This window comes from Euleptes europaea, chromosome 15 (genome assembly GCF_029931775.1).
Source record: "Euleptes europaea isolate rEulEur1 chromosome 15, rEulEur1.hap1, whole genome shotgun sequence".
Taxonomy (NCBI): Eukaryota; Metazoa; Chordata; class Lepidosauria; order Squamata; family Sphaerodactylidae; genus Euleptes; species Euleptes europaea.
This window is the reverse complement of record NC_079326.1, coordinates 23,675,198-23,688,521: the sequence shown is the minus strand read 5'-3', so window position 1 is coordinate 23,688,521 and position 13,324 is coordinate 23,675,198. Positions and strand designations below refer to the sequence as shown.

Genomic DNA, 13,324 nt, shown 5'->3' with positions numbered 1-13,324 from the left:
TGGCCCAGTTGTGTGGAGCTGAACCTGTGTAACGATACCCTTCTATACCCCCTGTAATATGGACACCCTTGGACTCTCATGTCTGTACATTGTGACTATTGCTGAATGGCAGGGGAGGCATGGAGACAGCACCACACTCCAAGACACAGGAGCACCCCAGACACCCCACCGGACATCGCTGTACGGAGCCAGCAGGGACCTGCGAATGGCACACAGCACCTGGACCCGGAGAAGGGAAGGGGACCTGAACTCCATCTTGGATCTGAATGCAGAGCAGAACAGAGAACTCCAAAATCTGCTCCTGAGCTCTCTGCCAGAGACTTGCCCCTGGAACAGCTGCGTTCCTGGACACCTTTTGAATAACCAAAGAAACGGCCAGCATATCAAGATCTGCCTGACGATTTCAGACTCAGAACAATAGCGTTTTCCAATTCCACACCTTAAATTCCTTCTCAGGGCAAGCTAATCCCATCTTCTCCTTCCCCTCCCTGCTCCCAGTTCCTGCCGGCTGTCAATAACACAATCACTAAGTGATTGACAGTCATCAATAATCCCCTCATATTCCGATCACCCTGGCTCCCACCTTTTCACCACTCAATCTTTCTCCAATTAGGAAGCAATCTTACCTTTGTGCCCCACTGCTCACATGCCCTGTGAGTCAGTCTGCCCCAAGGGCAGAATTTGACTATAAAACAGAGAGACCTGACACATGTCAGTGCCTTCTCATTTTGGATCCAGAACACAAGATGTGAGTCCTACACCTGGCGTGTAATCCTTTTCCCCCTTCCCTCATGCAGCTGCTACTCTGGAACCTCGCTCTGCAGGAAAGGTGACTATGAACTGCTTGGGAATCTCAGAATCTCTACTTTCTTAGCTCTCTGTGTGTTGGGAATTAATTGTGTGTGTGTGTGTGTTGTAACCCTATTTGATTACTTTTAATAAAACCCTTAAAATTCATAAAGGCCTCCTCATTATTGGGTTGCTCTCCATTTTGGCTTGCTCACCTAGGGGCAGAATTGGTTTAGAAAGATCCCCACGCCAGCCTCTTGCAAAGCGCTATTTAGTTTCCAGCTAATTTCCCCAAATAAAGGAGACTCTCTGTGCTTGGCGTAACACCTGGGCCAGGTCTACTTGCATGGTAAGAAACCCTCAAGGACTTGTGGGGGTCACATCTCTTTCCCCTGTATCTCCCTCCCCACACTATTTTCTCTTTCCCTCATCCTGGCAACCCCAATGTCCTAGAGCTGTCGATTCAGTTCGTCCGAACCGAAAAAACAGCAGAATTTTCTGCAATTCGGGGGTTTTCAGTTCGGATGGAACCAAACTGAAAAAAGGTGGGAAAACGACAGGTTCAGCGTTCCCGAACCTGCCTTTTCTCGCCTTTAAAGACCCACCGCCCACTTTCCCAGGACTCCCGGGAAACCGGGCGGGGGGTCTTTAAACTCCCCACTTAGGCTTCAGGGACTCTTGCCTTCCAGCAAGGCACTTTAAACAGATCTGCACCTTCCAGCTGGGAGGCACAGATCTGTTCCCCCCCCCCCGCGCGCCTTCACGGGGCTTCCCTGAAGCCAGGCAGGGGGCGCTTTAAACAGATCTGCGCCTTCCAGCTGGGAGGCGCAGATCTGTTCCTCCCCGCGCCTTCACGGGGCTTCCCTGAATGCGCGCGGGGAGCACTTTAAACAGATTTGCGCCTTCTAGCTGGGAGGCGCAGATCTGTCTCCCCCCCCCCACGCGCCTTCATGGGGCTTCCCTGAAGGTGCGCGGGGGGCGCTTCAAACAGATCTGCGCCTTCCAGCTGTTTAAAAAGCCCCCCCGCACGCCTTCATGGAAGCCCCATGAAGGCCCGTGGGGGGCTCTTTAAAGACTCCCACCCCCTTCCCGACTCTCAGTTTGAAGTGGTGGGTGCCACCTGGGCAGGAGGCGCCCAGCACTTCTAAGACCCGGATGAATTTTCCCCCGAACTTCGGATCTCGTGCCAAATTTCGTGGATCTGAAGCGGGGGAGTTCGGACTTCGGCACGTCCCGAATTTAAAAGGGCCGAATTTTGCCCAAGCCAAACTTTACCAAAAAAATTTCAACAGCCTTACAATGCCCTCTTCCCTTTCCCTGCCTCATTCTCTCCTTCTCAGCCATTCACCAGCCTACCTTTTATCTGCCTCCCATCTTCAGCTATATTTATTATTTATTTACTCCATTTATGCCCCATTTTTCTCCACAGTGGGGACCAAAACAGCTTACATTATTCTCCACCAGTTGTCTCTTGGATCCGTGCCCATCTTGGCTGGTTAAGGCCAGTGAGGATGTGGTTGAAGCCCCCCTGGCAGAGATCATAAACCTGTCCTTTGGTATGGGTGTCTTCCCAGGGGGGTTGAAAGAGGCAGTGGTGCATCCGCTCTTTAAAAAAAAACCAAGTGATCTTTTAGATCCTAGTGATCTGGCCAACCACCACCCAGTGTCTAATCTATCTTCCCTGAATAAGGTAGTTGAGAGAGTGGCAGCTGAACAGCTCCAGGCATTCTTGAAGGACACATCGGTCTTGGACCAATTCCAGTCTGGCTTCCGCCCTGGTCATGGGACAGAGACTGTGCAGGTCGCCCTCACAGACGATCTTCGCCAACAGCTGGATCGAGGTGGGCCGGGGCTGCTCATCTTATTTGATCTTTTGGCAGTCTTTGACATGGTCGACTAGGATCTTTTGGACCGCCGTCTTGCTGATGTGGGGATTTGGGGCACAGCCCTTCAATGGCTGCACTCCTTCCTCCATGGCTGGGCACAAAGGGTAGCACTAGGATAAAAGGTGCAGATTTGCGTGCAGATCTGAGCGCCATCTGTTTCTGATTTGTTTCTGATTTTGTTTGTAATTGATTTTAACTGAGAACTGCTGGTTTTATATTAATATTGTATGAAATTGATGTTTTATTGTATTTTATGATATATTGCTGATGTGACCTGCCCTGAGCCCGGCTTTGGCTGGGATATAAAGCCAATAAATAAATAAATAAATAAATACATACATACATACATACATACATACATACATACATACATGTATGTGTGTGTAAAGTGCCATCAAGTCACAGCCAACTTAAGGCGACCCCTTATGGGGTTTTCAAGGCAGGAGACTAACAGAGGTGGTTTGCCAGTGCCTTCCTCTGCACAGCAGCCCCGGACTTCCTTGGTGGTCTCCCATCCAAATACTAACCAGGGCTGACCCTGCTTAGCTTCTGAGATCTGACAAGATCAGGCTAGTCTGGGCCATCCAGGTCAGGGCACATACATACATAAAAGCTACAGGCACTCTTTCCATTTTCAGGGTTTTTAAACCCCCCAATGTTGTTATTTTTAGATTTAACATTTTTCTGAAAACCTGGGGGCCCTTTTTAGGTTTGTAGAAAGATCGGTCTTGCCCATTCACAGCTCCAGTCACCTGATTTAAGTATCCTCAGATTTGGCCAACTTTGCTATTAGTATACAGATTATCATGTACCATCATTTTCACCCTCAAAACATTAGGACCCTTGCGGTATGTCAAACCATTCTGAGTGCATGGCAGGAAAGCGGTATATAAATATTTTAAGAAAAAGAAAATGAATGTCCTCCACCTACCTGAATCAAATTACATTGTCTAAGTCATTTCACACAGCTACTTTTTAAATAATAGTAATAAATCTGTGAAGCTACTATTTTCCAGCTGACACTCTATCTGTTAAATTGTTACTGTCATTAAAAAATAAAATAAAAAAAACTTGAAAATAATTATGACCCAACCAACAACTGCTGTGGCGTCTGAGTCATTTTGCTGTCTGGTTTTTAGGATTTTGTGGAAATGTTAATATTTTATGATTTTATGTTATTAGGCAGCTTGAGGAGACTAAAGGCAGGCTATTAATGAAGCAATAAACAAACAAACCCTTTTATCTGAAATCAATGGAACTTATTCAGGAGCAATCTTGTCTATGGTTTGCTACCTGACAACTACCGTATTTTTCGCTCCATAAGATGCACCTGACCATAAGATGCACCTAGTTTTTAGAGGACGAAAACAAGAAAAAATATATTCTGAATCAAATGGTGTACTGCCCCTGGAAGCCCGGCGGGGGGGAGGGGTCTTTAAACTCCTCCGTGCTGCCATCCCAGGCAGTGCAGAGCACTTTCAAGACCCCCCCCGCCCGGCTTCTAGGCACTCCCTGGAAGCTCAGTGGGGGGGGGTCTTTAAACTCCTCCGCGCTGCCATCCCAGGCAGCACAGAGCACTTTCAAGACCTCCCCGCCCGGCTTCCAGGGACTCCCCAGGCAGCACGGAGCAGTTTAAAGACCGCCCCGCCGAGTTTCCTGGGACTCCAAGGAAACTGGGCAGGGCGGTCTTAAAGGCGGGAAAAGGCGGGGGGGGTCTTGAAAGTGCTCTGCGCTGCCTAGGATGGCAGTGCGGAGGAGTTTAAAGACCCCCCCCACCGGGCTTCCAGGGAGTCCCTAGAAGCCGGGCGGGGCGGTCTTGAAAGTGCTCTGCGCTGCTTGGGATGGCAACGCGGAGGACTTTAACCTCCCCCAGCACTTCCCAGTCCCGAGGCTGCGCTGGGCGGCTGGGAGGGGCCTCTGGCCCCCCAGCTGGCTATCAGCGTCCCAGCCAGCTCCCGGGGTGGCCTGGCTCCACTGCCCACTGCTGCTGCGCTGGGCGGCTGGGAGGGGCCTCCCGCCCCCCAGCTGGCTGGCAGCTTTAAAGCCGGCTCCCGGGGCACGTGGGCTTCTCCCTGGGCTCCCGCTGCACTGGGTGGCTGCTTGGAGGGGCCTCCCGCCCCCCAGCTGGCTAGCGGCTTCCTAGCCAGCTCCCAGGGGCGCAGGCTCTGCGCTGGGCTGTCGCGGCCGGGGGTCAGCCGTGGCTCCCAGGGCCTCTCGGCAGCTTTGCCCTTCTCCCCAGGGGTGGATTCACACACATTCGCTCCATAAGACGCACAGACATTTCCCTTCACTTTTGAGGAGGAAAAAAGTACGTCTTATGGAGCGGTTTTTTCACACTTTCATGAAAACCCTAGCACAAGTTGAAAATCTTCCAGTGGACCCATGTCCAAAGTGCATAAGCCTGATCTGTATGACGTGTATACTGTATGTATGACATAAAACTGTGTGTATCTCATGGACGTCATGAGACGACAAGAGTCACTGGAAAAGACAGTCATGCTAGGAAAAGTTGAGGGCAGCAGGAAAAGAGGAAGACCAACAAGAGGTGGATTTGCTCAATAAAGGAAGCCACAGCCCTCAATTTGCAAGATCTGAGCGAGGCTGTCAAAGATAGGACATTCTGGAGGATTTTCATTCATAGGGTCGCCATGAGTCGGAAGCGACTTGACGGCACTTAACACACACACACACACACACCTGGCCTCAACCTGGTGGAACAGCTCTTCTTGCAGGCCCTGCGGAACTCTTTAAGTTTGCCTACTTATACCGCTTGCCTACCTATACTGTCTTCCTTTCCCTTTGTCTGTCTGCCATAGAAGAGTGGGGAGAAGTAAACAAGCCAAAGAAGCAAGCCCAAGATCAAGCTTCCCCTTCATGTATGCTCCTGGTTGCCACTGCCACCATATTTTTGTGGGGGCTTTTGAGTGGATATGAAAACTCACTAGAACACCCCAACTATTTCTGTAATGTAAGAACACATATAGATGTTGTTACCATTTGGGGAAGTTTTTTAACCCCTCCCATAATTAAAAACAAACAAACATAAAATACATTATCCTGCAAACTTTCTGTTTCTCCGAAGTTTGTAGAACCCTATGTCTGGGTGGCCCTGTTGTCTGGGGTTTTAGGATCAGTGGGGGACGACACACATTACTATTAGATATATAGATGGAATTGTTCAGAAGGATGCTTTTACAGAGAGACAAGGACTTTGGGTAAAGGCACTGTTTATTGTATGAATTTATTCTTTTAGTGCATTGCTTGGAAATTCCCTAATCTAGTTTTTGCATTTCTTATGTCAGGTCCTTATGCTGTTTTAATTGCAGTGTTTTCTCGCTTTGTAACCCAATCTTATGTCTTACACTGTTCCTATTGTACTGCTAATTTTTGCAATCTACCTCGAATCTCAGCAAGGAATTTATACTGTAAGTAAGTAAATTTTAAAAAAATTAACTCTCGCTTTTGAGATCTTTTTGCCCCTTTCAGTTCTATAAAATTGCCAAGGCAGTCAAAACAGTCCTAATCGACAGAGACAATACCCTCTGAAAACAAACAAAAAAGGCAAAAATACTACAGGATATGAGCAATGCATTCACACAGAGGTATAAACATTCCTTCTTTCAGCCTGCTCTTTTCTGTTTTACCACCAGAGAGAAAGAGGAAATAAACAATTTCTGAAACACTTAAACCCACGTATAAAAAATTAAATAGATTGCTTTCTAGGACAAGAAATTTGGCCAACTCTTTTATATTTAATCTGTCTCGTTCCATTTTTGCTACTTTAAAAAATGTTTTAATGCAATCCTTAACAAAATTAACATTTAAAAGTGCTCCCTGTCACTGTACGCAGTGCAACTGCATTTTCATAAAAATTTGCCAGATTAAGGGATAAACTCTACTGAAGACAATGAAGGAACCTTATCAAATGAGCATTTCACATAGACTTACTGGAGATTGGAATTAAGCTCTGCTAACGAATCTTAACTCATTTGCATGGTCAAAACATAATCCTAATGAAACTTCATGGTAGGAAACTAACATGCTTTTTTCTCTGCAACACATTCCATTGCTACAAAAAAACCAATGCTAAAAATAGCAGAAATGCCATGGCAGAGCAAGGCAGAGCATGGAACATGCAAGATCCCCCCCACCCCAAGAACCAGATTACGCTGGTAAATCAGGTTTTAAGGCAGGTCTTTCTGAAAACAGATGCATCTGTCTTTCCTTCGGAGACACATTAAAGGATGGATTCAAGTTATGTTAAAGAACCTGGATTTATTAGTTAATATCACATCTGATCCCTATGTAAAACCAAAGGAGATCCATCAGCTACACTTTTTTAAACTAAAAAAAGTTGAGAAACAAAGTGAATAAATTACAGCTGAGCCTCAACTGGTTTTGGATCAACCCATACAAGACACACTACAGATTCATGATCCAGTGCATTTTTTCTTTTTTGTGGAGGAGCCACGGCTTAATGGTAGAACATCTGTTTTGCACTCAGAAGGTTCCAGATTCTGTCCTTGACGTATCTACTTAGAAGGGTGATGTGAAAAAACCTCTGCCTGAGATCCTGGCGATCCACTGCCCATCAGAATAGTCTATATTGACTGTAACAGACCAACTGCCTAATTCAGGATAAGGCAGTATCATAAGGCAGCTGCAAAGCCTTGATTTAGTGATGCAGACCCCTGTCATCACTCTGCACTATTTCTGTGACCTTAAATTCATATGTCACAACTTTTGAAAGCTGGCCAAGAACAGTTTTGTACTCTTGGTGTAAATTTGTCTCCAGTGCAGTCAGTGTGCCACAGTGTGCCAGTGTGCTCCTGTACCTCAGGAGAACCAAAATGTCTTGTCATTAATTAAATAATTATATTAATAAAATCCCAATGGATTGTACACAATTATCCCAATGTAAGTGGTCAATGCAGCACCACTATTCGCAGTCTCATTGGACTGGTTAAATTCAGGAAGCAAATGAATCCCCACCTTTACTCTGTTCCTTTAATCTGCCATATTTTCCTCCTCTATGGAGCTGCCCTAATTTGCACCGGTTGAGGCCTTTCCATTAGTCCAAAATTGCTGGAAAACAACCAGAACATCTAGTATGCTAAGGCTGTGCACAGCTGGTGCAAAAGAGCCTTTAACTACCTAATTTGCATGAGCAGTTGTGGTTTTAGCTCACTCACTGATGGCTGGGTGAATTTTGCAGGCAGAAATCTAGAAGATGAAATAAAAGTTGACCTTGCTTAAATACTGCAAGTCTTTCGGATGTTATCCAGGCATTTCCATAGAAGTATAATAGTAAGGGATTTTTTTTTTTTTGAGCACAGTTGTCCTAGTTCAGCAGTTTTATCATGCATGGGTTCAAAAGTTCCTAGGAAGCTCCATACAAGCAGGGGTTGCACCCTCACCCTAGGAGCTAGAAACACTTTGTGCCACCCAGTAGGGATCTTCCATTGTACAGAAAATTCCAGGGCTTAAGAAAAGAACAGCCTCTGTTTGTACAATGTCCTGAACGTATATTAAGCCTGCCAAATGTGTGGGCATGTTAGGGTTGCCAGGTCCCTCTTCACTACCGGCGGGAGGTTTTTGAAGCAGAGCCTGAGGAGGGCAGGGTTTGGTGAGGGGAGGGACTTCAGTGCCATAGAGTCCAATTGCCAAAGTGGCCATTTTCTCCAGGTGATCTGATCGCTATCGGCTGGAGATCAGTTGTAATAGCAGGAGATCTCCAGCTATTACCTGGAGGTTGGCAACCCTAGGGCATGCCCTGTTCATTTGAATCACCCCACTTCCACATAATGGCTGTCATCCTGCTTTCTGAGGATTTCCTCAGCAATAGCGGGCTGGCTCACTTAAGTGAGGGAACAAAAAGACAAAGCCCGTTTAGGCTGAGAGGGCACTGCTCTTTGGGGAAACAGAAGATGTTTAGACACAGAGACTTCTTCAAGATTGTGTCCAGTGTTTTACGTAGGTGTGAAAAACTGGTCCAGTAGGCATTTGAGGTTCAGAGAGAGCTTTCCAAGTAGTCTGAAACTAACCTTAGCTTACATACGGTTGTCTGCTACGGACATTAATGGCATCCCTATTTCGTCCTTGTCCTTTCCAATTCTGTGAATAAACTATCTTGACTATTTAAAAAAAACGAAAGGCCAGACATTCACTGCATGGCTGTAATCTTTCACCATTTCAAATATGAAGCTGAAATATAAAACCTGGTCACAAGAATTCTTCCAAATCAGCCGTTATACTAAACAACAAGCATAACCAAGCCATGCGTGGGCAGAATCGCTCACAGTTGAAGGGACTGAATGTAGGTACACTAAGACCCTTCTTCCCTTCTGGCTTGTTGTCCGTTCCACAGACAAGTAGTCCTATGTCTTACCATTTTAACATTCGCATAGCTGTCACGTTCCTTGAAGCCAGTAGGGTGGGGGGAGTGCTTCATTGAGCACTGTGCCAGTCCTTTCCGATGACTGTGGGTTTACCCACTTGGGGTCTGAGCATGTCCTAAGCTTTTTAAAAACCACCACAACAACATTCTGATGCCTGACATAAGTATATATAAAACAGTAAGACATACAGCCAGTTTTAAGGAAACAAGCACACTCACACATTGATTTTAAAAAAAGGAAGAGACAACACACCTTTAATGAGGCCCTTTTCTTGCAAAGATTTCAGTGAAGGTCTTCGAGTGATAAACTTCTTTAATCTGCTTTTAACTCGGTTTCTATCAGTTATGTCAGAAATGCTGTAGTTCAGTCTGAAAACTGAAAGGAAACCAAGGAAAACCGTAAATAATGCTGCATTTTAACATGGAAAGCTTTGCTGGAAAATCCGTGGGAAATGGTGACTGTGTCTTGTATCCAGCTGTCTGATGTGTGGGATGATCCAAAAAAGAATCTGATTAATATTATTATGAATAAACATTGTGAGTTGTAGGAGTTATATTAGCATAGCTCATAAGTTATTGGACAACTATCAATATATTTGTGTGTATATATTAAATGAATCTCAAAGGTTCACATACCGAGTAAACTTGCAAATTAAAACGTGTTATTTATTACTTCTTAGACTTATTTGTGGAATGAACAATCTTACAATAATGGGAGAAGTCAGAAACTCTTTGCCAAGTGAGGCAATGTATCATATATCCATGATAAAAAGCATGGCAACACAACAGAAACATGGTGATGAATGATGGTGGTCTGATCAATGCGAATGGGTTTGACCTAAAGAAAAATGGCCACTTTGGCAATTGGACTCTATGGCATTGAAGTCCTTCCCCTCCCCAAATCCTGCCCTCATCAGGCTCCACCCCAAAAATCTCCCACCAGTGGAGAAGAAGGACCTGGCAACCCTAGGCAGGCAGCAGGTGGGCCTGAAGCCTGTGCCCGCCCACTAGGGTTGCCAGGTCCCTCCTGGCTGCCTGTGGATGATGGGGGGGGGGAGGGTTGCTAATTCCAGGATGGGAAACTCCTGGAGATTTGGGGATGGAGCCTCAGGGAGGACAGGGACCTCATTGCTGTACAATGTCATAGACAGGGTTGTCAACCTCCAGGTACTAGCTGGAGATCTCCTGCTATTACAACTGATCTCCAGCTGATAGAGATCAGTTCGCCTGGAGAAAATGGCTGCTTTGGCCATTGGACTCTATGGCATTGAAATCCTTCTCCTCCCCAAACCCCTCCTCAGGCTCCACCCCAAAAACCTCCCACCGTTTGTGAAGCGGGACCTAGCAACCCTAGTCATAGAGTTAGGGCTGTTGATTCGGTTCGGCCCGAACTGAAAATCAGCCAAATTTCCCGATTCGGTGGTTTTTAGTTCGGGAGGAACCGAACTCAAAACTGGCGGGCAACCGGGGGGGCCGAATTCAGCGAGTTCGGGAGTTCACGAATAAATTCGGCAAATTCGGCCATCAGTAAGCAGCATAACCGTCAGTAAGCAGCATTCTCCTCCCCCGGCCAATCAGTGGCCAAGCTGGGTCTTCTTCTGGCCAATCAGTCAGGATTGAGTACTGGAGGAATCAGCTGATGTGCGGCCCGGCCAGGGAGAGAGAGAGAGAGAAATCCTCGTGTGTGTGTGGGGGGGTGCTTGTGCACATTTGCTCCTTTCTGTGGCTGCAGGGGGCGTATTTTTTGGGGTACAGACACAAAACTTTCACTGGAGCTTCAGATGAAGCTTCTTAAGATACCCCCCAAGTTTTGTAAACATTGGGTCAGGGCGTCTCGAGATATGGGCTCCCCCCTTTTTCTTTCCATGGCTGCAGGGGGCGCATTTTTGGGGGTACAGACCCCAAACTTTGAGTGGAGTTTCAGACCAGTGTTCTTAAGATACCCCCCAAGTTTTGTAAACATTGGGTCAGGGGGTCTCGAGATATGGGCTCTCCCCCTTTTCCCTCCCCCTTTTTCCATTTATGTGGCTGCAGGGGGCTCTTTTTTGGGGATATAGCCCCCAAACTTTTAGCATAGCTTCAGACACTTATTCTTAAGATACTACCCAAGTTTTGTAAAGATGGGTTCAGTGGAGGCAGAAATATCGCCTCCCCCCCTTTTCTCTTTCCATGGCTGCAGGGGGCACATTTTTGGGGGTGCAGATCCCAAACTTTGAGCGGAGTTTCAGAACAGTGTTCTTAAGATACCCCCCAAGTTTTGTGAACATTGGGTCAGGGGGTCCCGAGATACGGGCTTTCCCCTTTCCCCTTTTCCCTATTGGGATGAATGGATCAGCCGATCCTGTGCATCTTCTCCAGAGCAAAACGTCCCGTGCCTAATTGGAATCATCTTGGATTACAAGTCCTCCCCAGCCCCTCTTGATGGAACAGAAGACAGCCACAGTAAGACCCCTTTGGGGGCTTTAATCTATAATTTTTCTCCTGTGTATGTGTGTGTGTGGGGGGGGGAAGCAGAGTCTGTGTGTGTGTGGGGAGGGAGCAGTTTCTGTGGGTGGGGGGGAAGCCAAAGGGGGCTTTCGTCGGTTCTGCCTGGGGTGTGTGTTCCCCCTCGAGTCTCTCGCTCCCTGGTTTGAGGGGGGAGGTTTCAGTTGTGTGTTGCAAAGGTGTTGTTTAACAAGGTTGTGTTGTTTTGCAGTTGTTTTGCAGTTGCTTTGCAAACGTCTCAGCTGTTGTCGGGGCTGGGAGCTTTGTGCGTGGGCGGCAAGCTCTGCTGAGAGATGCACATTAAGGGTGGGGGGACCCCTTTCAGGGCCCATATCTCAGCCCCCCCTGACCCAATCTTTACAAAACTTTGGGAGTCTTTCAATAAACGTCCTTTGAAGCTCTGCTGAAAGTTTGGGACCTCTAACCCCAAAAATGCCCCCCCCCAGAGCCGCGGAAAGGCGTGATTGTGTTTTTAATGGCTTTATTCGGCCGAATTTGTTTCCGAACTTTGAAATCCCGCCGAATTGAACGGATCCGAAGTGGTGGAGTTCGGACTTCGGCATATCCCGAATCTAAACGGGCTGAATTCGGCCGAATCCGAACTATACTGAATTTTTTTTAATTCAACAGCCCTACATAGAGTCCACTCTCCAAAGCAGCCATTTTCTCCAGGGAAACCGTTCTCTGTAGTCTGGAGATGAGCTGCAATTCCGAGGGATCCTCAGGTTCCACCTGGAGGCTGGCATCCCTACTGCCCATGCTAGGCAATCTGGTATCCCATCACACCTGCTGATGTCGTTAATAGGCACCATGCAAGTATGAAGGACCTGGGAAAGGATGGGCCAAGCCATGTAAGAGTGACTGGCCTGGTCCCTGGCAGAGCCCGGCCTCAGGAGAGAAGGTGGCAAGGGGAGGTGTCTTGGGCAGCTGATGGACCAGTGGTAGGGAGGAGCCCACTGACAGCTGGGATGTGTGACTGGATTTACAGGCAGGCAAGTACCAGCACTTTTAAAAACAAAATAAGCATTGCTAAATTCTATACTTGTTAAACTCCCATGCTATACCTCCAGGATACTCTTGGGATGGAAAGCCCTTTAGAGGAGGAATTGATATACAAAACATTCTTCCTGAATGTGATCTGCTTGAAGATACAAACATTTTGACACCACATTTTTAAAATTGGTTTAATAACTATTCCTGCTCCTTGGAGACTTGTGGGAAGTATAATTCTTTTAAAGGGGTGAATCTTGAGAATCTTATAAGAGAAAAATGAAATGATTAAAAGATGTACACTCAAAGGCATGCTCAACAATCTAGTGTAACAAGAGGAAAATCCAGGAATATTGTGGCTCACATTACAATTCTGACACTAAGGATCAAACTAGAAAGAGTTGGGGCTGGGAGCTAGTTTTGATTTTTGCTGCTGTCAAGGGACAACAATGTGCCAGATTATTCATTTTAAATAAATACAAGATACCCAATTAAGGAAAGCAACATTAAAACACATGCCTATGATAATCAGAGCATACTTTGCTTCTGATTTCACTACTGATTTGAAAAGAGGACTGTTCCATTTTCCCACAGCACTGAACTGACCCCACACATACTTCTGTGAGCTAGTAATCACAAAGGATGTATAAAAGGACACTTTTACTGGAACATTCACAGCATGGGACAATAATTCATCACTTATGAGAAAAAAATAAAATTCACATTTTAGGGATAGCATTCTTAGGATGATATATCATAGAATACAGAGATTAGTGTT

The 13,324-nt window shown here is 46.4% G+C and overlaps 1 protein-coding gene across 1 annotated transcript in view; it reads right to left on the bottom strand.

Annotated features, from left to right (window-relative positions):
• The window catches only part of ARHGAP15 (Rho GTPase activating protein 15), a 509,635-nt gene that overhangs the window by 218,110 nt on the left and 278,201 nt on the right, over window positions 1-13,324 (bottom strand). Inside the window, exon 8 of the mRNA XM_056861406.1 lies at window positions 9,326-9,448. Within this exon, the coding sequence (XP_056717384.1) occupies window positions 9,326-9,448 (123 nt within the window). The remainder of the gene's footprint in view (window positions 1-9,325; window positions 9,449-13,324) is intronic.